General features: G+C 34.5%; 1 protein-coding gene across 4 annotated transcripts in view; it reads right to left on the bottom strand.

Annotated features, from left to right (window-relative positions):
- Positions 1 to 26,747, bottom strand: part of LOC129738958 (active breakpoint cluster region-related protein) — a 245,868-nt gene that overhangs the window by 159,179 nt on the left and 59,942 nt on the right. For 2 of the 4 annotated variants that reach the window (XM_055730295.1, XM_055730296.1), the window contains exon 2: positions 12,049 to 13,066. The exons of 1 other annotated variant lie outside the window; for it this stretch is intronic. In XM_055730295.1, coding sequence (XP_055586270.1) covers positions 12,049 to 12,108 — 60 coding nt within the window. In that variant the 5' untranslated portion in view covers positions 12,109 to 13,066. Of the gene's footprint in view, positions 1 to 12,048; positions 13,076 to 26,747 lie in introns of those variants that run through there. One more of the 4 variants, XM_055730297.1, reaches the window with a different exon arrangement.

Raw genomic sequence — 26,747 nt, 5'->3', positions numbered from 1 at the left:
TGAGACCTCTAAAAACTTGGGAATATTAAAAATAGGATTGGAAGTGAACCAGGTGATGGATGGAGCAGATATGAAGCGTTCTCCGTTTTCCAAGATTTCAGGCGTTCAAGTTTGTGTTAAGATGGATCCAAAAGCAGTTCCAATCTTCCAGCCATTGAGACGAGTACCGATTCATCTTGAAGCAGCAGTGACCGAAAAGCTAGACGAACTCCTAAGGCGAGACATAATCGAAATTAAGGAAGGTCCGGCAACATGGGTTTCGCCGCTTGTGGTCGCAAACAAGGCTAACGGATCAATAAGATTGTGCGTGGATTTACGACGTGTCAACCAGGCGGTCAATCGTGATCGGCACCCCATGCCAGTTATCGAGGATGTTCTTGCCAGGATTGGAAGAGGGAAGATTTGGAGTGTATTGGATGTTATGGACGCGTTTTTTCTTCTGGAGCTAGATGAAGAAAGTAGAAATGTGATGACGTTCATTACACATCGTGGGCTTTATCGATTCAAGCGCCTTCCTTTCGGTCTTGTCTCTGCACCGGAAATATTTCAAAGAACCATGGATCAAATACTAGCGGACTGTGAAGGCGCTTACTGGTACCTTGACGATGTAGGAGTCGAGGGAAGCACCGTTGAAGAACATGATATTCGTTTGAATAAGGTATGACGCAATTAGTAATCCTTGTGTGAAATTCCTGAAATAAATAACTTAAATTGACATTGTAATAAACTCATTATTTAACTTTATCTTTATCACTTACCATGGTTTCAGGTCCTTCAAAAATTAAAGGAAAGGGGAGTTGTCCTTAATTGGGAAAAATGTAAAATAAGAGTAACGGAATTCGATTTTCTTGGGCATAGAATCAGTTCTCAAGGCATAATGCCATCAGATGCTAAACGAGACGCTGTTATGAATTTTCGCCGTCCTGCTAATGAAAGTGAGGTCCGAAGTTTTTTAGGACTAGCTAACTACATGGGTAAATTTATTCCGAAGTTATCAGAAATGGACGAACCGCTCAGAAAACTCATACAGAAAGAAAATCAGTTTCGGTGGGGTGACGCAGAAGAGATGGCGTTTAATTGGATAAAGATGGCGTTATCTAAGGCTAGTAGTTTGGGATTTTTCAGAACAGAGGATGAAACTTCGTTGTTTGCGGATGCCAGTCCGGTTGCTTTGGGAGCAGTCCTGATTCAAACGAATGAGCAAAGAGAGTCAAGGGTTGTATGTTACGCTTCTAAATCTCTCACCGACAGAGAAAGAAGATATTGTCAAACCGAGAAAGAAGCTTTATCCCTGGTATGGAGTGTAGAGAAATTTCAGTTCTACCTAGTTGGTAGGGAGTTTAACTTACTCACTGATTGCAAAGCTCTTACTTTCTTATTCGCTCCAGCATCTCGCCCCTGTGCCCGAATTGAGAGATGGGTGTTGCGCCTTCAAAGTTTTACGTATAACATCATCCATATTCCGGGCCAGTCTAACATTGCTGATGTGATGTCGCGACTGTCTACGTCATCTCCAAAACCCTTTTATGAAGCAGAAGAATTAGTTCGAGAGATTGCTTCTGCTGCTGCTCAGACAATCGCCTTGACATGGCAGGAGATTGAGACGGCTAGTAAAGAAGATGAAGATATACAACAAGTTATAGACGCATTGAATTCGGAAACCGTAGATGAGTTACCCTTAAGCTATAAGACGATATTTTCTGAACTTTGTTGCGTGAATAATGTGTTGCTGAGAGGAGATCGGATTGTAATCCCTAGAAGACTTCATCAACGTGTCTTGCATCTGGCTCACGAAGGTCATCCGGGCATGCGCATGATGAAAGGACATTTACGCGCAAACGTATGGTGGCCAAAAATGGATCAAAACATTGAGCAATTCGTAAAATCCTGTCGCGGTTGCACTTTAGTTTCCGCACCTGGTCCACCAGAACCAATGGTCCGAAAGGAGCTCCCATCGCGACCATGGGAACAAATCGCTGTGGATTTTTTGGGACCGCTCCCAGACGGTGAGAGTCTGTTCGTTTGTGTTGACTTCTATAGTAGATATCTGGAAGTAGTGGAAATGCAAGACATCACAACAACATCCACAATTGAGCAGTTGCTTATTATATTTTCTCGATATGGACTGCCAGTGGTCTTGAGAGCAGATAATGGACCCCAATTCATTTCTGAGGAATTCCGCCTATTTTGTGAAGAACAAGGGATTAGGCTCGAGAGTACTATTCCGTACTGGCCCCAAATGAATGGGGAGGTAGAGCGTCAGAATCGCTCTATTCTCAAACGGCTACGTATTGCGCAAGAGCTTGGAAAAAATTGGCGGAAGGAGCTGCGTCAATATTTGTTAACCTATCATTCTGCGATACACCCAACTACAGGAAAGTCCCCATCAGAACTGATGTTCGGACGGCGGTTACGTACCAAGTTACCCTGTATTCCTATGGAGGTTTGCGAAGATGAAGAAGTCAGAGATCAGGATCGAATCCAAAAAGAAAAGGGTAGGCTGTATGCTGATCGTAGCAGAAAAGCAAGATTGAGTAGCATCGATATTGGTGATTTTGTGCTAGCGAAGCGAACTAGGAAGGATAATAAACTTTCCTCCGATTTTTCTCCTGAAGAGTTCAAGGTTACAAAAAGACAAGGAACTGACGTTACGATAAGATCGACTACTTCCGGAAAAGAGTTCAGAAGAAGTGTAGCCCATCTTAAACGCATATCACCTCAGTCTGAAGCTAAGGATCCTTCCGATGAAAGCTTGGATGAAAATCAAGATGATTCTAATCCGATTACATCACCAGATTCTCATGAAGTTCCTCTTAATGAACGATCTAGAAGGACAAAGGTTGAATCTAGCCGATTGAAGGATTTTGTGACATATTGACTCTTCTAATTCGATTTTTAATTTCTTTTTTATGAAAGGTAGGGATGTAGGGTTGTGCATTTAATATATACAATTTATTAACACCTGTTTATTTATAGACCTTGCGCTACGAGTGGAAGTTAAACAAGAAGAATGGCAGCACTGGATATCGGATGGGTAGATTTCGAGAAGCGTGTGTCGAGAAGTACGAAAGCGTCTATCGGGGTGAACGGTGCGCGATTAGAACGGCCGGATAAAGTTTTCGACGATAGTGCGATATACAGGACGGGAAGACCCTACAGTTGGTACAAAGTTTTCATTCTCTCTAGCGAGCGCTACCAACCGAAAGTGCTCTTATCAAATGGAACAACTTTAACACCATCATCGTCACCACCAACCGAAGGCTACAGTCTTGTTTTCGTACCTTAAGCACCTACTACATGATACTTAGACGATACACTCAAAACAATAAAACAACGCAAAAATACGATGCTACTTGAATGTAGGTCAGAGCATTGTTTGTGTGTTTTTTCCTGTAGTTTTGCATTCATAACAGTTTTGTTCTTTCAAAACTAACTTGTGAGTTGTTAGCAAACTGTCAGGCTCTATGTTTCAGCAATTTTTTTCAACCACCTCATATGACATAGCCCACAAATGCATTTCTAGTTCAGTTGAAGATGATTCACTGCAACTTGTGAAGATTCGCTACTTTGGGTGTATACCTACCTCCTCTATGGTTCCTGTTTCGCTGTCACAGCTCTTCTGATTTAGTTAAAAGACTTTGACAACCAGAATAAGCACACAAGTGGTTTTGTAAAACTTGGTGATTGTTCCATCCTTTGGTGGCGTGGCAGTTGTTTGGATGTAAGAAGGCTTGGTTCAATGAATATTTCATTACCTTGGGCGTTTTCCGATGCCATCTTTTGTCGATGTCAGTCTTGGCGGAAGGTTTGGTTTGTGATTCTAAAGAACTCACGTGTGCATCCGCGCGGTCGTCATCCGTGAGTGACTCGGATGGCATCATTAGAAACCATCGGCGAAGCGGGAAATCGTTTCTGTGTATTCTGGGTCTGTTGTTTACGATTGAAATTGTTGGTTGGGTACTACCCTAAACCATCTAAAAATTCCGAATACACATAATAAGTAAATAAATCTAAAATTCAAAGTAATTATAATCGTACGTTTTTGAATTATCTATAGTCCTGGCTGATGATTCAGGACAATACTCTTGACAGTAGCGTTTTAACACCCTGTATAATAGGCCGGAGCTAATTTCAAATCTTTCTTTTGTCACTTGGAGTTGCGAGGAGGGAGGGGGTTGTGTGGTGGGGGGGGGGGGTTGTAAATAATGCAAAAATTTGAACAAATTGTACGAAACTTTGTATGCAACAAACTATATCATTGCACAGAACCGTTAAATTAAGTAATTTTCTATCCGAAAATATCAATAAAATCAAGAATACAAAAGGTGATAAAACACTCATCTTCCACCATGTGTTTTTTGCTTTTGTAATCTTTGGTATATTAGAAAATTCTTCAAACTTTATTTACACTCCCCCTTCTGGTTTTTTTAGAAATCGTAGGGGAGGGGGGGGGGGGGGGGGCTGGGGTAAGACGAAATAAGAAATTGATATTTGTTCCGGCCTTATTACATATGACACAAAATAATAAACAAACTATAGATATCTAAATTCTGAATCATGGAATTATCATTAAGGGGGGATTAGGGTCTAACACTTTAAAAAAATCGATTTTTTTATTTTTTTATTGTAAAACATTTCAAGAATGATGTGTCAAATTTTCAAGTCAATCGAAGCAAAACTGTAGAAATTATAGGCCTTTATCTCTTCTTATCTAATACTGCAAGAGAGAGAGAGCAGAAACTTCAAACGCGTTTTTCTCGAAAGCACATTTTTAAAGTCCGTGGACATCGTCATTTGAAAACTACTTCACCGAATCTTTTCAAATTTGGAACATATTTTCTACATATAAAATACCAAACCCCAACGATTTTCTTTTTTTTTTTTACTTTGGGGAGATTTTACAGATAAAAAATGGCGGATTTTTTCGTGAAAAATCGTAGTTTTTACTTCAAACAGCCACAAAAATTTCATAAAAAAAAGTTTTTAAGTTAAATAAAATCGTTGGGGTCCAGAAAAACATCTATTAAAAATATTTTGCTCTGATTTTTTGACTTCAGATGATTCTGTGCTGAGATACAGTGTCCACCGCAAATCCTGTTTTCTAAAAGGCATCCTCGGAAGTGCTCCGTCACCGGCTCATTTTTCAATATTTTTCTACGAAAAAAAAAATACTAAATGTTATATTAACAATGCTTTGTATAATGCAAAAAATTTGAATACATTTGTTTGAACGATAGCTCTAAAAAAATCGTGAAAATGGTGTTTGTTTTTTACCCGTTAGACCCTACTCCCCCCTTAAAGAATTTCGTGCAAAATGAATTTAAAATATAAAAATTGGAAATTGTTTACAGGATAAATTCATTTTAAATAATCATAATTTTAATATTATTTGCAACCAATTGTTGGTTTTTGAATGGCTGGATGCTGGAATATTCTGTATGATCCCATTTATATGATTTTTTGAAAATAAGATTAATCTCAATGCACTATTTTAAAAATAGACAATAAAATTTAAAAAAAGATACCAGACAACGTCTTTGAAATAATTCAACGTTTGCTCTGTGTAACATCTGAAGTGAACAAAACGAGGAGATAAATAATTTTGACATTTTTCCATTACTTTCAATTTAAAAAAAGATATACACCGTCTTAGCCTATTCAGGCTTTACAGACTGAATAAATGACGTGGACAACTTAGGATTAACATTTAAAACTCAGTACCGAGATGGGAATCCAACCCATGCCACCGGTGGACCAGCGATTACCGTATTACCACGCAAACTACTGAGACGTTATTTTGTCGTTTTGCTATTGTTGTCATTTATGACAATTGTTATTTTTGTCAGTTTTGTTAATAAGGACAATTTTGTAATTTTGTTTAAATTTAATCACTTTTGAAAAATGCATGACAAATTTGACCAAATTTTAAACAATCAAAAAATTGAAAAAATAGCAAAATTTGAAAAATTTACAAAATTTGAAAAAGGATAAGGACCGAATTGACCAAATTGAAAAATTTACCTAAAATTGACTAAATTAACGAAATGGGGAAAAGTTATATCTGTTTTTGACATGTTCGAAAATTCTCTTATTACGAGAAAATCGTAAAAAAATCGTTTTAAGTAAAACCGTGTAAAATAAGATCGTTTAAAAAAAGAATCCAGTGTAAACGAAATTGGCAAAATTTACAAAATTTCAGAAATTGACAAATGTGACTAAACTGACAAATTTGATCACGTTGAAAAAATTGGCAAAATTAGCTAATTTAACAAAATTTTGAAAAAATTAGGAAATTCACAATAGTGACCAAATTGACAAAATGGACAAAATTGACTAATTAGACAAAATTGACAAAACTGACGAAATTTACAAAATTGACAAATGGAAAGAAATTTGTCAATTTTGCAAATTTTCTCAGTTTTGTACTCACTGTGTCAATTTTCTTAACAATTTTGTCGATTTTGACATGTTATCAATTTTAAATTTTTTTGGCAATTTTATCGTTTTTGTCAATTTGCCATTTTTTGTTATATGCTTTGCTCATAGAAATATTTGCTATTTTTCTATATATAAGCAATAACAAAATTTAAAATTTGACAAAATTCAAAAATTATCAAAATTGACAAAAATGATGAAAAATGAAAAAAAGACTAAATTGACAAACTTTTCAAAAATTACCAAATTAGCAAAATTGACAAAATTTACAAAATTTCAGAAATTGACAAATGAGACTAAACTGACAAATTTGACCACGTTGAAAAAAAATTGTCTTTTAACAAGATTTAAAAAAAATACACAAGAGTGATCTCGAAGACAAAATTGACTAATTTGACAAAATTGATAAAACTGACAAAATTGACTAAATCGAAAAAAATCGACAAACGTGACATAGTTCGTCAATTTTGCAAATTTTATCAATATCAACAATGATGTCAATTTTCCTAATTTTTATAGTTTTGTCAATTTTTTAAGTTTTGTGAACGTTTCAATTTTGACAGTTGTGTCGATTTTGTCAGTTTTGATAATTTTATCAATTCTGTTGATTTTGTTAACTTTTGTTTTTATTTTTCGGCAATTTTGCATTTTTTTTAAATTTGGTAATTTTTTGTAATTTTAGCTTTTTTTTTCATTTTTACCTTTTTTGTCAGTTTGTCATTATTGCAAAATTGCAATATTTGTCGTTTTTGTCATTTTTTTTTTATTTTTTTTTTTTTTTTTTTTTTTTTTTCAATTTAGTCAGTTTCGCATTTTTGTGAATACTATAAATTTTGTCATTTTGTCGATTTTGTACATTTTGTAAATTTTGAATTTTTTTGAATTTTCTCATTCTTGTCTTTTTCGTCAATTTTAACATAGATAAATAACTTTAAAATAAAACATTGTAGCGGAATATTGTCTGAGGACCATGATTGAGTCACGTTACAAGCTTTCCAAAACTATAAATTTAGTAAAAGCCGGTTAAGAAAAATGAGAGTCCTAACGAAAAAAGTATTAGGTAGGGGTCATTTGACCCCTTATGGTAAAAACAGGTACCTACACCACATACGTTTTTCGAAATCTACCAACTTTGAAAAAAATATTATATTGAAAAAATACGTGCCGTATGAAAATAAAAATAGTTATAATAGGAATATAAATGTTTTTCCCAAATTTTTCTTCCTATTGAATTATAGAACTACAGTTTTGGGTCAACTCATAAACTTTTCATGTTTTTTTGGTCATTTTACCATTTTCTAAACAGTAAGATCTTAGCGAAAGATCCCCAAATATGCAAATTTAAGTCACAAAGAAGGTTATTTGGAATCTTATGTTCAACCATGTGTTTAATTTACTTCAAAAACTTCGTTTTATTGTTGAATTTAATCGACGTTTTTCGCCGAAAAACGTCGATTAAATTCAACAACAATATATCGCGGCGATAAACCAACATTCAAACTTCGTTTTAATGTATTTTATAAACATTTTAAACCCTATGCTATTCATGGAAATAGATTGATTTTCAAGACGTGAATCCAGTTAAAAACGGGTTTGATTTCGCCGTGTGAATTGAGATCAGAAATTAAGATATGTGTTTCTCGTTTAATTCAACTATACAACCACAATGACACCTAAATTTTCATTTTTTTTCTCCGTATTGTTACACCTAAAAAAAATACTGAGTTTTTATTTTATACCGCAGGACAACCGGAGGACAAATGGTCGGGATTCAACCAGACCGAATTAAACGCCATCCCATCAGCCTTTTTTCAAGAAACTTCAGTTAAATTTTCAAATCATTATTATAAGGGACAACACTTGCGGGTTTTAGGGACTTGAATCAGTGGTTTTTAATAAAAAAAAGTTCCATCAATCACGTTCGCGTTTTGGACGTCGATGAGGATCAGTCTGGTCAAAACTACCCAAATGTTCGTTAAAAAGGTTCACTAAATGTGCAAAATGTTAAATTTTTACATAAATCAGAAGATAAGTGCCAAAATCAAGGCTGCCGAATACACAGAAAATCTATAATTTCACAGAATTTTGATCCAATTTTCATCACAGAATCCGTTGCGTAGACTACAGAATTGTAGAAATACTCGCAGATTTCACAGAATTCTAAAATTTTGGACGTTTTTTTTTCAAAATTCAATTTTTTATGTCAGTGTAAATTTCTATAACTATCTTTGAATTGAAAAATATAATGAAATTGGTAATGTTAATTAATTTTTCTTAAGTAAAATGTAAAAAAGACGCAATTTGACATGACTTTAATGAAATCAATGGAAAAAGCATCACAGAAAACCGCCACAGAATTTTCGGGTAAAATCACAAATATTTAGTCTGGCTTTTTTTCGTCAAAACACAGATTTTTTTTCAGCAATCTTGTCCAAAACTCGTAGCTATGCTACGATTGTTATTAAAAATATTATTAAAAGCTACGATTGTTATTAAAAGTATTTCTTTTTTCGGACCGCTTCATTATTTCATTCAACGACTCAAGAATTATCTCTAGAGTAAGCGACGACCCTTTGACTTCACTTCATTTGTAAGATATCGACCGATAATCGAAGTTCCTATTGCTTTTTTAAAGGTATGTAATGTTTAAATAAGTAGATATTCTGAATTTTGGCTAAGACTTTCCGTTAAATAACTGAAAAAATATACAAGTTTATACAACTATTCTGTACAGAGAAATCTCCGAACACTATTTTTAATAACCTGGAACATGATTTACAATTACTATCTGTATATTTCAACAGCAATTTACTATCTTTAAACTACACAAAAACCAAATATGTGATATTTCACTCGTCCAGGAAAATTTTATCACCACTTAGAGATCTAAATATGAACCAGTTTGTTATAGAAGAAGTGAAAACCTTCAAATACTTAGGTATTCATCTGGATAATACTCTCTCGTGGAATTGTCGCTTTGCGGTGTCCTTTGGAGGTTACGAAATTTTGTGCCTCAACATGCCTTATCGAAATTCTATTATCCACTCCACTTTCATCCACTCAGTCTTACATTATCTTATCTCAGTCTGGGGTCGAGCATCTCAATCACATCTACAGAAGCTTCAATCATTGCAAAACAGATGTTTAAAGAATATTTACCGCCTCCCTACTTATTTATTCATCCAATTCTCATAACATTTTACCAATAGCAGATCTTTGCGATTTCCAAACCATAATGTACGTCTTTGACAATATACACTCATCAAATACCAACCAGATCATTAATTTTACAACAGCTATAAGAACACATAATACTTGTTTTTTAATTATCTACAACCCTGTCGGTCGTTTACAACTTTAGGGCAGAAACGAATTCATCGGACCAATTAAATATAACATCTTACCCAATGATCTCAAACTGCTTCAAATATTTAAGGAAAAAATTAGTCGTTAAATAAATCGATCAAAGCAAGCTTTTGATATATTTTTAATTATGTAGCTTTGATTCAGTGTAACCTTAATCTTAAAACGTAAAATATTTTTTAATTTCTAGTATAATCTATTTTGTTTAAATTTTGTTTGTCTCAAACATGAAACTCTACAAAGGAAATCTTTTTCCATTGAGATTCATATTGTAAGTTAGTTTAAATAGTATTCGTCACATTTCCTCGCAATTAATTAAAATTTTGAGTGCTCAGCATGAGTAAAATTTGCTCGCGTACTATATTTTTTTCTCTTTTCATTTTATGCCAGACGTGCTGAGAACAGTACACTCAGAAATTTAAAAAATATTAAAAATATTTTGTTTTAATTACTCTGACATTTGACTTACATTAATATCCAGAAATATTAAAAAATAACTATTTCAATTATTTAAATTTATGCACCGGAATAATTTCTTGGCGTGTAATGATCCAATGCATAAAATTTAATAACCGAGATATTATTTTGTTCAAACAAACGCTTTGTGATTTGTGCGTTTGAGTCCCAACTAAACGGGTATGAGCACGTGCTAGTTCAGTTGCAAAACGCCGCTCAACTTGACTGCATGCAGATTCCATTCTTTTCGAATATGTGAATCATCTTCAAAAAGGAATCAGTAGCAGCAATTTATTATAAAAGGGAAAGTGCATTTGTTTTGTATGCTATAGTCAATAATGCACATTGACCATAGAGCTTATACGAAAATCAAACGATTTTCGTTTGCTTTTTCTGATTATTTCTGCTTTAAGCGTTTGCCTTTACGTCCCGGCTCAAACTTTTTTTTCCTGACCACCAGATGTCGCTTCCATAACAATCCTCCCATTTCTCAATGCATAAATTTTAATCGCAGAAATATTTATCAGAGAGAAATATCCCAGTAATTACACCATGAGAAATATCCTTGTGCGTAAAGAGGGAGAAACGTGAAAATACCTAAAACTTAATTGTTTGATATTTTATTTATTTCTGAGTGTAGCGTCCATTACCAGGGGGCTAATACGAGCTTTTTGGTGTGGGGGAGTGTGGTGGGCCGCTACAAAAAAAAATTAAGTTGAATGGGAGTTGACATATTGAAGACCGCAAAGAAATGCAAACGGTTAAATCTCATGTTTCCACCAACTATTTCTCGGTAACCACTGGACTGAAGTCGTAATTTTGTCATTTTTGGGTTACTCGAAAATACGAGTTAAAATTTTCAGAACATGGTTTGAGTGTTAATTTCGCAATTTTCCTTGAGCGTTAGAGGCACTGAAATTAATGCACAAAGCAACTGGGGCAAAAATTCCCGATATCGTCGAGGAATTCCCGATTTTTTTCGAAATGGGTTATAAATCCCAATTTTTTTCCGCATTTCCCGATTAAGTGGCCACCCTGTAACAGGCGTCGAATTTGATAATTTGCCCGGAAACGAAAAACAAAATATTTGATTTCTGACTATAGTTAGCATAATTTTATAGTGAAATGATAGAACTTTGATGCCAACACAATATAGACGTCAGATTTTTGGGGAAAACATCCCAATTAAAAAGTGGTAAACGATAAATGGCGTCTGGGCGGTGAATGGCTACTTAATGGTACCACAAACTCCGCTTGAAAAGGATACTAACTATCATTAGGCAGAAGGTTAGGATCATTTGGTTGGTCAAAAAATGACTTTTTATGGCTCTTACTCTTTACTCTCATTTTTATTCATTTTAGTCATTTTCCCGCACAATTGGCCACAATTTACCACAATTTTAATCATTGACTGCACAATTTGTGTAATCATTGACTGTCTTCTCTCTTTACTTCAGTCCCCTGTATTTAAGAACTTAAAAAATCACCTGAGGAAGAACGGATGTTTTTGAAAGCTGATTCCGGAGCCAGTTGTACTAAATAATCGGATGGTTTTTCGTGCTCGGCTATGTTATCAGGCAATATTGATGTTTTCATATATTTTTTTTATCAGATGTTTGAGGAAATTAAAACTCATTCAGTTCAGTTTACCTTATTTGTTTTACTCAACCTTTAATAGCGTATAAATAATTGCGACGAATAATAGTGTTTTTAGTCAAAAAAGCGACCTAGCATTACTCATAGAAGCAAAATTGTTATTCAAGAAAGCCTTGAAAGGATAAAAGCGACTCTTACCCGTGAGGTCCATATTTTGATCTTATCCGAAACTGAGCTGATCTTCGATGAGGATTTCATTTCACCGAGCAGTGTTGCCGGTTTTGCAGGTTGCTCCAAGATGTCAGCTTCCAACAAGCCGCTGCTGTCTTCTCCCACTCTAATAAATAACAACGCAAAAAATCGCAAAAGCAATCGGTACGTCACAGCACCTCTTCAACACAACTTTGCTAGCAGTAGTGAGACGAGACACACTTTAACCGGTAATATGCAGTAGTAACATCGCACTCACTTCCAGCCACTAACTTTAGGGGAAGTGCACTACAATCGGTTTCTTCTTCCACGTGCCTTATTCACAATTCCCTTCCCTCACTTAACTGCCGCTACGCTTTATGCACCAGATAGTAATTAGATTGTGTACACTTTATGAGGGGGCGCTTGTGTTAGTTTCTCGAAAGCTTAGACTTATACTTGTGCTGATGATGTTGATTGCAGCAACTTCTTACTACTGCTCTGTGCAGCCAGCACCACACCTCGTCACTGAAAATTGATTTCAACGGGCTGTGCAAAGCTAATCACACCTTTTCTTCTCTTCCTGAAGTCGTGTCGTCGTTTTCGGTTTGGTTTCGTTTCGTTTCGACATTTACCTTAAGTCGGCTTACATTCATAAATGCTCACAACTGGCATGAGCTTTACACTAACTCTTTAGTCTGGGTACACCACGCGGTAGCACGGCGACAAATATCATCAATTCTTTTCCTTCTAAGGAGAGGAAAAATCAGAAGAGGACTCACTACTCACAGCCATACGAAATTCTAACCAGCCGGTCTTCTTCAGGTTTTCAGCTGGAATGACAATTTGTTGCCCTATGCATGACTGTGTCTCTAGCTTTGAATTGGTTAGGTACACCGTTGCACTTTTCACTGCTCAATTGAGTTTGATTACACACCTATTTCTTCGCCCGACTTCGGGGCTTGGTTGTTGTTTTTTATTTGTTTTCGTTGTATAAATTTTCTTCTAGTTGCGCCTGACTGGGTTTCTGGTGGTTTGACGAATCGTTGAATCAAATTATATTTACAGAGGTAGCATAAGTATCGTTCTTGGATGGTTTTCTTCACTTTGGAATGTTATGCACAAACAAACACAATGTAATGTTATTCTTAATATCAAATCATATCGTGTTGAATGGGCTTGTCACTTATTTTAATATGTGTATGTTGTAACTGTTACGTAACTGTTTTAATAGCAACATCAATATTGTTCGGCTCAAGACTGTCTTGTTTTACGTATTTTTTGTTGGGAATTGAAAACACTTAGAATCTAACAATTTATTGAATTATTTTCTACTAGGTAGCTGATTTTACCCGGCCTTGCTCGGGTTCACATCTATCTATATACATGAAAATGAATTTCTGTCTGTCTGTCTGTTTCCTATAGACTCGAAAACTACTGAACCGATTTGCGTGAAATTTTGACAGATGAAGGTATTGGAGCGGAAGGTTTCTGACCCCTCCCTCTTCCTGGAAGGGGCGAGGAAGTCTCTTCATATAAAAGTAATCAGTACGAGGAATGTTCCTGTGATGGTTTGGTACCCCTCTTTTTCTCCAATGGGGGGATAGGAAGAGGGGAGGGGGGCTCTCTTACAATGTTTTTATAACTCAAGAACTCTTTAAGCAAATCGAACCAAATTTAGCATGTTACGGTATTTTAATACGAGAAATTTTTCTATGGTTATTTGAGACACCTCTCTTTCCAGCGAGGGAATGGAAAGACGGGGGGGCTAAGCTTCTATACAATTTTCATACGTATCTCGAGAGTTTATCGAGCAAATGGACCAAATTTGGCATGGGAGGGAATTTGAAAACGAGAAATGATTGTATGATAAATTAAGGCCCCTCCTATCTTTCTGCGGGGAGTTATAAATAGGAAAAATGGGCTTACATACAATTTTTTGTATAACTTGAGAATAAATCGAGCAAATAAAACTAAAATTAACATTAATCGGTATTTGAGTACAAGAAATATTTCGATGAATAATAATTACTCACTTCTCCATCCAATGCATGGGGAGATAGAAAAGGGAAATGAGATTCTCTTATATGATTTTGCATAACCCGACTTACCAACTACCCAGGCAAATGGAACCAAATTTGGCAAGGGATGGTATTTCGATGCGAAAAATATTTATATGATTATTTGAATCTATTCCTTTCTTGCAGTTGGACCATAGGATTGACGATATAGGAAAGGAGGAGAAAGGCTTCCATACAATTTATTCGCATAGTCCGAGTATTTATCTAACAAATGGACAAAATTTGAGATGGGAAATTATTTTGATATGGTTCTATTATTTGCGTCACCACCCTTTTTCCAGGGAGTGGGAACATCGGAAGAGGGGAAAATGGCCCAATACCATTTTGTTAGCATTAGTCCTCAATTTATGTTGACAAAGCCAGCACGGAAAATAATAAAACAGGTAAAATTACCCGAGATAGCAAGGTGAACGCTCGTGATATTCGAAAAGGTAACTTTTACCTTTTCGAGTTGTTCACCTGGATTGAGCTAGACAAAGCGGTACAATTCATTTCGAAAAAAGGAACTATTTGCCGAGCCCGTTTATTGAGGTTAAGCTGTTTTGTCATTGAAGAACAAGTTTTGCTTCGTTCCCAGTATGTGAAAATCGGAACAGAATGGTAAATGTTTCCTTAAATACCATTTAGTTGTGCTGGTTCTCTTCATAAAACTTTGAAGATCGGCCCACAGAACTTCGAGATCTATTCCACGTCATCCCCCAGGTATCATTCTGGAAAATATATGGTAAAAGTCCCTATGTATCTCAAATAAATATCAATTTTTGAATGAATTTCGATTTTTTTAAATTTTTTTTAATGAAGCCAATCAAACCAACTAGCATTTACCTTTTACATCAGTGAATGGGAAAACGGTATTATTTACTATTTTTGCAAGGTGAATGCGAAAAAGGTAAAATTTACCTTTTTGGTGGGAAACGTGGTAAATTTTACCGAGAAAAATGGGTGGAAAGAATCACTTCGGTTCTCGGTAGATATAACTATTTTTTTTTTCCGTGAGCAAACGGAATCAAGTATGGCATGGAAAGGTATTTGAGTACGAGATATGTTTTTGCGATTGTTATAGATCCTTACGAATTGCAGGAAAGGAATGGGTTTCGCATAAATTTTATTGTAAAGCTTAAACAATGGGATTAAATTTAATATGAGAGGGTTTCTGGGTACGAAAATAATGGGTATTATTATTAGAGACCCCGACTTCATTCCAGCAGTGGGGGATGGGAGGGAAGTACATGGGACTCCCTTACCAGTTTTTTTTTAGCATAAATCGAGAACATACCAAGCGATAAAGGCAGCAATATAAGATAGGTTGTTTGCATATGAATAATTTGAGAGCCTCCTTTTTCAGGACAGAGTCGGGAAGAAGGCTGGGTTTATTCATATTTTATTTGATATCATTCGAAAACTCATCAACTTATCAAACAAATAGAATCAAACGTAACATGTGCCATTTATCAGATACTTAAAATATTTCTATGGTATACTTTGCGAGCCCTTCCCTCATTGGATGGGGCAGAGGGTGGGGAATTTCTACCAATTAATTGATTCGAGAACATATGAAGATTATGAAACAGAATGAAAATTTAAAATCTTGAAAACAAATTAAAATATCAGGTTTCAGAAAATTAGTTTAAGTCTTCTTTGTATTGCAATTCAAAACTCCAGCTGCATTTCTCATTCTATAGCGATTGCTTTTGATTTATATTGTAATTTGGTTTAAAATAATGCTTACAAAACAATCAAATAATTTTTAGAAAATTTCATTTATCTTTTAAATATGTAGCAATGCACACCGGGTCAGCAAGTAAAATATAAATCAAAATGAGTCATTTGACATTTAATATTTAATTGAAAGTTTTTTTTTTCATTATTATAACAAATTTTGCTTATGTTTTGCCATGTAAGCTTTGTAAAATTTGTTAGACATTTTTAAAGTTTTGATTGAGACTATTTACTGTGTTTAAGATTACCATTTTTTTGGAATCAATTTGTCCTTATGTATTTTTTATCTTCAAATGAAAAGTTGTTTTTTTATCTTTACCATCGGCCATCTGATGAAAATCTCTTTTGGAGTTCATTCCAGTTTTCCAAATGGGGTAGGGACCACTTTGAAAACCACTGTACTAATCAATATATTTCGAACAGGCAAATAGGAGTATTTTTTAAAAGTATACTTATTATTTCATCCAAGAACCTCGTGCTTGTGCACTACGCTACGAACAGTAGAAGAAACAAAAAAGCCCGCCAAAAATGTCCGCTATCGAATTTTCAATCATTAGCAGGCTTTGATTTGCTGTCCAGTACACGTGAACGCTTGATAGTCGTTTCTATCGAGCTTATAGTAAACATAGAGTTAAAACGACACGATTGGAATTTTTGATTTTCTGTCAGTGTCATTCTAATCGGGCAAAAGACTTGTCAAACTGAAAATTTTTGAAACAACAGTCACAAAAAGTTGTGTTAATGAAAATCATGGGGCAACACTGCAGCATGGTTTCTGATTGTATTATTTAGAAGGGATCAGTATCTTTGTTTACTATAGTCTCTTGAGTCTTTCCTAATGCCCAGCCCATGGTGATGATGGAAACAACCCCGCCAAAGAAAACGAAAATCGGTTGACAAAATGGGTGCCATGACTTTTGGTTTGTGGGAATAAAAACGAAAGTAGGTATCTTAGGTTGGAGCAGATCAGAAGTATTACTAAAATCTTATCTTTGGGTGCCAAGCGAGGTATTGTATCATCAGCAGTGATGGCAATTTAATTTATTGTTTTTTTCAGTACCAAAATACATACCCTTGTTAACAGCTAATATCATTCTTGCCTGATAATATACGAAGTTACGGTCTTGGACAGAGTTGTTCAGTGCAAAATTTCCTTCAGACAATTCATTAATTGACACAAAAACCATGAGCCATCCCATACAAACCTAAAAATTTAAATTTACCTATGTAAACGTTACTCAAAAATTCTGCAAAAAATCGTTGATGAGTTTTGAACTAAAACAAAGTCATTCAAACTTGTGTTCATCGGCTTAGACCATAGGTCGGCAACCTGCGACTCGCGAGCCGCATGCTGCTCTTTTGATGTAAAGCTGCGGCTCTTTAGGTAACTGCGCTAATATTATATAAATATATTTTTGAATAAAATATTTATAAGATCGTGCTGAAGTGATAATTAAGTCTTTTGGCCTGGCACACGGATTTTCATAGCTTCAGAAAAGAATTTTAAAATTGCATCCGCTGTAGGAACAATCGGAAAGGACCAAATGGCAAAATAGCATTTTTAGAAGCCTAGTTTTACAATTTCTTTGCTTTTCACTGTTTTTGAAGCATCAGCATAGAAATCAAGAATTAGTTTACCATTAACTTTAAATGCAAAGAATAACTGTTGTTTTAAAACAACAGAATTAAATTATCATCAGATTATTTATTTCCAAACGTTTGTATACACTAAGGTTTTTTTTACGCGGTATTTCGTCCCGCGTAAAAAAAAACCGCGTTAATTCGAAAATCCGCGTAAAAAAACCGCGTTAATTCGAAAATCCGCGTAAAAAAACCGCGTTAATTCGAAAATCCGCGTAAAAAAAAACCTCGTTAATTCGAAAATCCACGTTAAAAAACCCGAAATTCGAAAATCCACGTAAAAAATCAATTTTAATTAAAAAATTCGCGCAAAAAAGCACGTTACTAAAAAAACGCGTAAGAACCATGATTATTTAAAAATTTGCGTACAATGATAGTTTATTTTTAAGATAAAAAACAAAATCAATTAGATTAATAGAATAGTAGAATATAGTGAGGCTTATTTGACAGTGTGGAATTCAGATCGTCTCATGTCTCAGGTCTAATGTTCCATGTCTCAGGTCTCATGTCTCATGTCTCATGTCTCATGTCTCATGTCTCATGTCTCATGTCTCAGGTCTCAGGTCTCAGGTCTCATGTCTCAGATCTCGAGTCTCATATTTCAGGTCTCAAATCTCATGTCTCATGTCTCAGGTCTCAGGTCTCAAGTCTCAAGTCTCAGGTCTCAGATCTCATGTATCACGTTCTTAGTCTCAGAGCTAAGATTTTCCCAACTACAAAAAGATTCTAAGTGTTTTCCTTTGAAAAAGACTTAGAATATTTTCTCTGAAAAACCGCGTTAATTCGAAAATCCGCGTAAAAAAAACCGCGTTAATTCGAAAATCCGCGTAAAAAAAGCCGCGTAAAAAAATACCGTGTAAAAAAAAACCGCGTAAAAAAACCTCAGTGTACTTTTGAATCAATCGAGCACAAACACAGGAAAACCAAAGTTTATCGTGTACAAAAAAGTAGTTTTTGGACAGACCCTGTTTTGTTATCAAACAACATAAAATATTTTATATTTAAGCACTCATAATTACTTTTTGCCCTTTATGAAAATTAATCAGTTGAAATTTCCAGAATTTTATTAGAATTAATCAACCATTTCGATTCAATAATCGATGGAAAAAATATAAAAAATTTTAAAGCTAAAGTACATAAAAAATTTGCTTTTCACGTCTGATTCTTGCAAATCTAAATTCAATATTTGAGTTCGAAATTTGACTATCTAAAAAGCTGCTATTTGAAAATAACCGAATCGAAATACCGAGCGAATATGAAACTTCCTGCAGATTTTTCCTCGTGAAGATTACATGTTTTTTTTATCAGCAAACATTCTTCATTTAAAATCAATTCCAAAGCAAAAAACCTGTGGATGATTTTTTCATGAATCGAAATCAGTTTTTTCATAAAACCAACTTCCAATTAAAATCAAGTTTGGCTTTACATTTGTGATCTTCAGCTGAAATTTTAAAATTACGTGTTAATTTTTCCGGCAAATCAGTCACATTTTTTTTATAAACGAACGATATTTATTTTACTCCAACGTTTCGGTGTCGTTTAACACCATCCTCAGGGGTTCTATAAGTGTTATAATGTGTTTTACAATTTAAAAATAGTGTTTGTTGGTTCAATTAGTGTTATGTTGTACTCACAAAATGGTCGTTGTTTCTGTGCTTTATGTGAAAGCGTACTATCCGGATTTTGTTTTTGGGTTTAGTTTCACTGTGAATGGATTATACTATTAATTTAAATTTCCATCTAAACTAAAAAAGGCGTCTTACACATAATTTAAATTTGAGTTCTCACTATTTCCACAATCAACTTTCAGGCGGTACTTGTATCGAATCTTCTTGCGTTGTTTTCGGTGTTTTATCACTATCGATATTTTTGACGGATTTTTGACGTTTCTTTCTGTAGTTGTGTTCGTGTAATATGCTTAGAACAGAGGCAAAAATTGTGCTGAGATTTTTGCAATCTGTTCTCTGGTTTACGGAGTAAAATAAATATCGTTCGTTTATAAAAAAAATGTGACTGATTTGCCGGAAAAATTAACATTAAAATATACAGTCGACATCTCAAAAATAACTTTAAAATTACGTTACCAATCAACGTTATAAAACTCAATTTACCATCTAAATCGGAAATTATTATTTCTAATATTATTTCTAAATCCAAATTCTGAACCTGCATTCAAAAATTGAATTTTGAGTCTGTTCCCGAATTTCAATACGCTTTCTAAATTGTAATTAAAATTCAGAATCAAAAAATGATCCTAGATGTGAAATATATTCCAGAGCCCTCAAGCATGAATCTATAATTATAGATTGTTTCTTTTTCATCCGACTTGCGAATCTGAATTTTAATATGAGTTTCGAATGAAGATCTGGTTCTGAGTTTTCAGTTGTGGATGGCCATTTTAAAGCTTGGCTATACCTGAATTTAACATAAGAATTGAGTTCAAGAATTTTTAACTTGCGCACAAAACGAAAATTAGAAATCTACCTAGCCATCGATCGAACGATAACGCAGAATTTTTAATCTCAAAACAAAGCTAATACTCAGGACGGTTTCTAATTTTTTTTTTCCAAATTCTGAAAATAAACCTTTTTAATTTGAAAATGCATATGTATTGTGAAATTCAAGGATCAAATTTTGTATGAACCAGAATTTCCAAACTTTATCTTTCTATCAAAAGTTTCCAATAATTATTCAAATTTCAAATCTCGGTACAGAAAACAAAATATAAAAACAGGAATACAATCATGTTTTGACAGTTTGAAACCAAAATTGTTGGAATGAATTAATTCTCATTATAAATTTATTACCTATAAAGAACTGAGTTTCAATCAACCAGTGAGAAAACTTTGAATAACAGAATTTTGAACCTGGGATTAGTGTGGGTTGACTTGACTTGAATTAGAACTGATGCTAAAGTTCTAAGTCAAGTTTTTTACTTGAATAACCTTACTCAATCCTCATAATTTCATTGAGAACCAAAAATTGAGTGTTGAGTAAAAAACCTCGCTTGCTTTTCTTGGATCCTCATGGAGAGGGTTTAACCCCCAAAACGCCCCCCGTTCTTACGGCCATTAGCATTCCAATTTACCGCTTCATCCGGGGCTTGCCCAGATTTTCAAAGAAAAAAATTGATGTAGCAGGCCCGGTCTGGTTGCCGTATATCAAGGAAAAAGGCCTGGGTTTTCCAGGATTATTTCCAATTTTTTTATGAAATTCCAAATTTTCCACTAATTTTACAAAATAAAATCGCACGCATTTTTTGAAATTGTTAAATAAGATTTGAACGCCTCTGATGTGCCTTGGTAAAAAAAATCATTTTTCGTGTGTTTATTTTTCAGTTTTTTTCTTGTCTTTTTCGAAAAATACGTTGATTTTGGCTGGATTTGTCCGGATATTAACCGGTTTTGAGTTTTAAATTTAGAAATTCAATGCCCGGACTTGCCCGGCCTGGATGCTTACAGAAAAGTTCTGGAAAACCAGTTAAATAAATAACGTATTAAAAAAAGTGAATAGATATCTACATGAAATTAAAATACAAAATTCCAAAACTAAGAATTGAGAATTACAAATTAAAGTTTGACAGCTTTTCAAACTCGAATCATTGTTAAGAATAAATAGTAATTACAATTAGGAAAAACTATTTTAAAATTTCACCACAGGTTAAATATTTATCTCCAATATCTAAATTTACATTTTCGCCCTGAAGCAGTTTTTTTAAATAATTTATTAGTATGTATTGAAAAAAAAATTTAAACCTTTGAGTCTCTGAACATAAATATTTAAAATTTTAAGTGTGATGCGTGCAGCCAATTTGCACAAAAGCAGACACATTTTGAACAAATTTGCAGTAACTGATTTTTTTTTCATTTGCGATTGAAAATTAATCATCGGTAATTTGTTTTCATTAAGTTTTTCAAAACTTAAAAAAATGTTGATAAAAACTGATTTTTGCAGTTCAAATATACTGTATCTTTATGTCACGGTTTTTACATGAAGGCTACATAATTCCATTTTTAGAGATTTATACTGGTCAAACAACATTTAACTCCAACAAACTAAGCTTTGAGATGCATTGATGAATAATATACAATGTATCAAATTGTATTTTTCATCGAGTTGGACGCACAATACTAAAGAATTACATGTGACATGGAATGAGATTTTTGAATTTTCCAGATGCATAAAATTCTGAAGACTCCATGAAGATTCCATGAATTTTTAAAATAGTACCAGTTGTTAGGAGCATAATTTTTGAAGATTAAAATTTTCGACTAAATATATGCTTTATATGCACTTAGAACTCTTTGACTCGATTTTGCCAACGTAGTAAAATTGATATACATTCAAACCATGTAAGAAGAGATCGTCGATCCAGAAGAGAATCCATGTTCATGAAGGTAATCAGAAACAGAATGAAAAAAAAAAAACAAGAGTTAGAAAAAAAACTCTAACGCATTTGAAGCTATTTTCGTAAATTTCATTGATCATTCATTTTTATTTTTATTTATTTTTATTTTTTAATTCAAAAAACAATAAATCTTTAATGTGGCTCTTTCAAACTACATTGAAAATTTTAGGTTTTTGGCTCTTCCGACCCAAAAGGTTGCCAAACTGGCTTAGACGAAGAGAGAGTAGCTTCAAAAAGCATTTGAAAAAAATAAATGTATGTTATTTAACATCTGAAAGTTTTTTGAAAATCCTTTAATTATAGGAGCTAATACTAGAAGGTTATCAAAGAGCAGAGTTTGAGGGGAGAGAGTTTGCGCAAAATACAAGATGAAATACTAATTGTTATCGAAACAACACTCAAAATTTTGGACGTCCCCATACCCACATGCTGATCATCACTTCTAATGCTGATTCACCGGTAGATATAAACATGTTTTCGTTAACAACGACCCGGTAGCTTTCATTAACACCAAAATAAGCCTGATCGTCATTCGTATAGATCGTTCACCAAATGACACGAACACATTCACTGTGCTATCGCGTTCCTTCCAATCTATTTGATATCAAATAATATTCTTTTAAGATAAAACGATATCTTCACATGTTGGATCTTCGTACACTTTAAGGCCAGAATTCACAAGAATTTCTCGACACTCCCCACAACCTAGTTGAACTATTCGAGAACACTAGATATTCTGTGCATAATCACTGTCACGAAACAGAACCAAAAACACGACGACGATCCACTGGAATTCGAAGCATCCGCTAAACTAAAGGCAAACCAACACCCAACTGACTTTGGGCTGAGTTGGGGGGCGCCGATGATAGTAAGCTATATCGACTTCTTCGTTTTCGTTTTCGCCGTGAACAGGTGAAAAAAAATTCAACCACAAAATAAAAAAAAAATGGTTCGACACTCTTTTCGCTTAACGTTAAAGCCGGTAGCTGTTCTTTATGTTGGAAATATTTTCCTTATAACAAACAACTAGAAGCGCTTCTGAAGGTAGTAGATATGCCTGTGCGGATCGTTAAGAATAGAAACATTAAAAATAAACACACAAACACAGCGATAAACCGGAGTCACGGAGCAGCTGATATGTTGTTGGAAAACCCCACCCTCACTCTCTCTCTTTCTATCTGTCTGTTGAGCATTCTCTATCTTTCGGTATTTTTCACCTGGAGCTGATAACGGTGGTTTCTTCGAGGTTGCCCTTCTTTCCAGCAGCAGCAGAAACCCCCAAACAAAGACGATCACTCGTTGATAAAATTGTATTTGCTCTGGTTCTTCTCTACTCTTCATTTTTGTTTTTCTAGGTGTAGTTTGTGAGGAGGATCCGTGAATGGGGCAGTATCTCATGGATGGATGGATGGCTGGCTGGCTGGCTGAATGACGCGAATTCGACACGCAATGATGGTTTTGTTTTGCAGTTTATGGCTTTCCGTAAGATAGCGCGCTACGACCTTGTTTTTTAGCTGGTTTTTAATGATTTCCTAGTTTTACTTAGCGTTGTTTTGGTCAATTGATTCGTACGAGGCACTACTTCAAGCGAATCAAGTCTAGAAAAATTTTGAGAATCCCATGAAAAATAAAAAAATTCACAGAATACACATTTATCTGCAAAAACTGGAGCAGTCCGATGTATGAAAAAAGTATAAAAAAATAAGACGCTTTTGTTACCATACAAGCTTGTGCTGTCTAATTCCCACCTATTAAACACTATGCAATCAGTGCGAAAAATATGAAAGGATATAAGATTAAAAATACAGTATCTGATTCCTATGGTATCAGAAAAACAAAAAATACAAATTGTCTATTATAATTTGTAGATTAATAGACTAAATAATTAAAATTGGAAAAAATCGGCAATTTTAAACTATTTTAATTTTTTAATTTAAATTAATTAAAACTGCTACCCTGAAATTGGCCCTACTTATAAAAAGAATAAGTACCTTGTTGAATTGGATTTTTTTTAAATATGAGAACTTCAGTCTTGGACCGTAAATTTCAGAGGAAGTTCAATTGTTTACATACATTAACAGATAAAAACTCGAGTCCTGACTGGATTTACAAAAAATTCTAAAATTAATTTCTGTCTGTCTGTCTGTTCCCTATGGACCTGAAAACTAGTGAACCGATTTGCGTGACACTTGGAAGATGAGAGCATTGGAGGCCGGTGAAGATTCCTATAATAGTTTGAGACCCCTCACTCTTCCTGGAAGGGAGGAGGGGGTCTTTCATATAAAAGTAATAAGCCTTCATAACTCGAGAACTGATCAAGCAAATCAAACCAAAGTTGGCATTGGTAGATACTTGGGTAAAAGGAATGTTTCAAAGAATATTTGGAACCCCTACTTCTTGTAGTGCAGAGCAAAAAAAAATTACGCAAAAATTACGCAAATGTCCTGTAACAAAAAGGAGCAGGACATTTACCATAATTTTACAGGTCGAGCACATGACTACGTGACATTTAATTTTTGATGTACAACTTTTTTACAGGACATTTGCTATAATAATAAATGAATCTTCGTTAACTTTCAAGGAAAACAATTAAAAATTACAGGTTTTGTTAATTACAGGTGATTTATTTTAAAGGTTGCAGCTTTCAGTGACACGTAATAGTTAAAAATTTGTTCTGTGTGGGGAGATAGGAAGGGAGAGGGAGCCTATTTTTATATAACTAGAGAACTAATCAAGATAATGGAACCAAATTTGTCATGGAAGGGTCGTCGAATACGAGAAGTGGTTCTATGATTATTTCAGACCCCTCCCTCCTTTCAGTGGAGACAAAGGAAGGACTCCTTTCATACCTTTTTTATTACATTACTTGAAAACTATTCGGCAAATGGAACCAAATTTGGCTTGGAAGGGTATTTGGGTACGATTAATAGTTCTATGAATATTTGGTACCCCTCTCTTCTTCCAGTGAGGAGATAGAAAGTGAGGAGAGGGCTCCTTTACAAAATTCAGCATTACTGGAAAACTAATCAAGCAAATGGAATCAAATTTGGAGTGGGAAGGTATTCGATTATGAGGAACGTTTCTACGATATTTTGAGAACCTTCCGTTTTTGCAGTCGGAAAATCTTAAGGGAGGAGGAGGCTCCCTTACAATTTTTTACATCACTTCACATTACCCAGCAAATGGAACGAAATTTGGCTATTCGAGCAAATGGAAACAACTTTGCATGGAAAAGCATTTGAGACTTCTTTCTCTTTCAATTGGATTCAATGGATACTGCTAGGGTAGACGGGAGCTCACATACGATTGTTCTGCATAAACCAAAAACTTATCTAACAAATGGAACCAAATATGACATGGGAACAATCATACAATAAAGCAAATGAAACAAAATTGGGCATGGAAGTGTATTTGTATATTAGCCTTTGATTGTTTGATCATGAACCCCTCTCCCAGGTAGGATATAGGTAGGAAGAGGGGCTTCGATGCAAATTTTATAGCATAACTCGACAACTTATAAAGCAAAGGAAACCAAATTTGGCATGAGAGGGTATTCGAGCACAAGAAATGTTTTTTTTCCGGTGGTTTAACACCCCTCCCTTTGCTTCCCCTTTCAGTGGAACGATAAAAAGTGGGAAGAGGGTCACTCAATTTTTTTTAATATTACGATAACTTATCGAGAAATGGGAGCATATTTGTGTACGGGCAATATTTCTTCGATGGTTTGAGACCCCCTTCTCTTGCTAGAGGGGAGATATAAAGTGGGGACAGGTTCACCCATTTTTTTTGAATAACTCGAGAACTTATCGAGAATGGAGCCATATATGACATGGGATCGTATTTGTATACAAGAAGTGATTTTCTGATGTTGCGAGACCTTCCTCCCTTCCATTAGGGGTACAAAAATGGGAAAAGGGGTAGTTCTCACAAATTTGTTTGATAATTCGAGAACGAATAGGTAAAATAAGTGTCCCATGAAGTTATTTTGTAACAAAAAATGTAACAAAAAAAGGGACAGCGAAGATTTAATATATAAAAAAATATTTTGGGATAAGTTATAAACTTATGAAGCAAAGAAATCCAGAGTTATAACAAGAGTTATAACTATTTTGAAGAAACATTTTAATGATTTTTTAATTGAATTTAAAATATTGAGCAAATAAATAAAAAGTTAAATAACTAGGTATCCCCAATTTCGATAATTTTTGGAAGGTGTAGCAAAGCACACCGGGTCAGCTAGTACATAATAAAACTAATGCTTCAATTCTTCTAAAAAGATAGCATGAATTAACTGTTAAAACCAGCTAAATGTTTCAACAAAGACCAAAACTTTTTTGGATTCTGTATACGTAAGAACAGAATCGTGTTTTCAACCATTTTAAAATAATAAAGTCTGAGCCACACCCACAAATCAGACTTTACCAAATATACTTAACCATAATTGACCACAGTCGTTTTCTCCAGACAATGAAAAGGCGATAGCATCAGCATCCTCTAGCGGACAAAATGGAGAAATTTGTGTAAATGGTGATATCGTGTATTCCGGACATGATTTAGTCGATTGTGTTTTATATCAAAAGAACTCTGCTGAATAAATCTGTGCAATTAATGATTTTTGTGTAAACTTATGAAAATTGAAGATTAAATCCGATTTCTCGAATATTATTTTTATAATTGTACCTACATAAATTAAAGACAAATGAGATAAAAATGTATTCAGACGATACACTGAAAATCGAAAATACCCAAACTTGAGAACTGCCACCCGCCAAACCTAAGTTCAAGATTGACAACTTAAGTTTATGAAAAAATCACAGCTTGCCAATAAGCCAAACTTGTCCTTCAAGCGAAGAACTGTT

This window comes from Uranotaenia lowii, chromosome 1, assembly GCF_029784155.1.
Source record: "Uranotaenia lowii strain MFRU-FL chromosome 1, ASM2978415v1, whole genome shotgun sequence".
NCBI lineage: Eukaryota > Metazoa > Arthropoda > Insecta > Diptera > Culicidae > Uranotaenia > Uranotaenia lowii.
The sequence above is the reverse complement of the archived record's forward strand: the minus strand, read 5'-3'. Positions and strand labels throughout refer to the sequence as shown.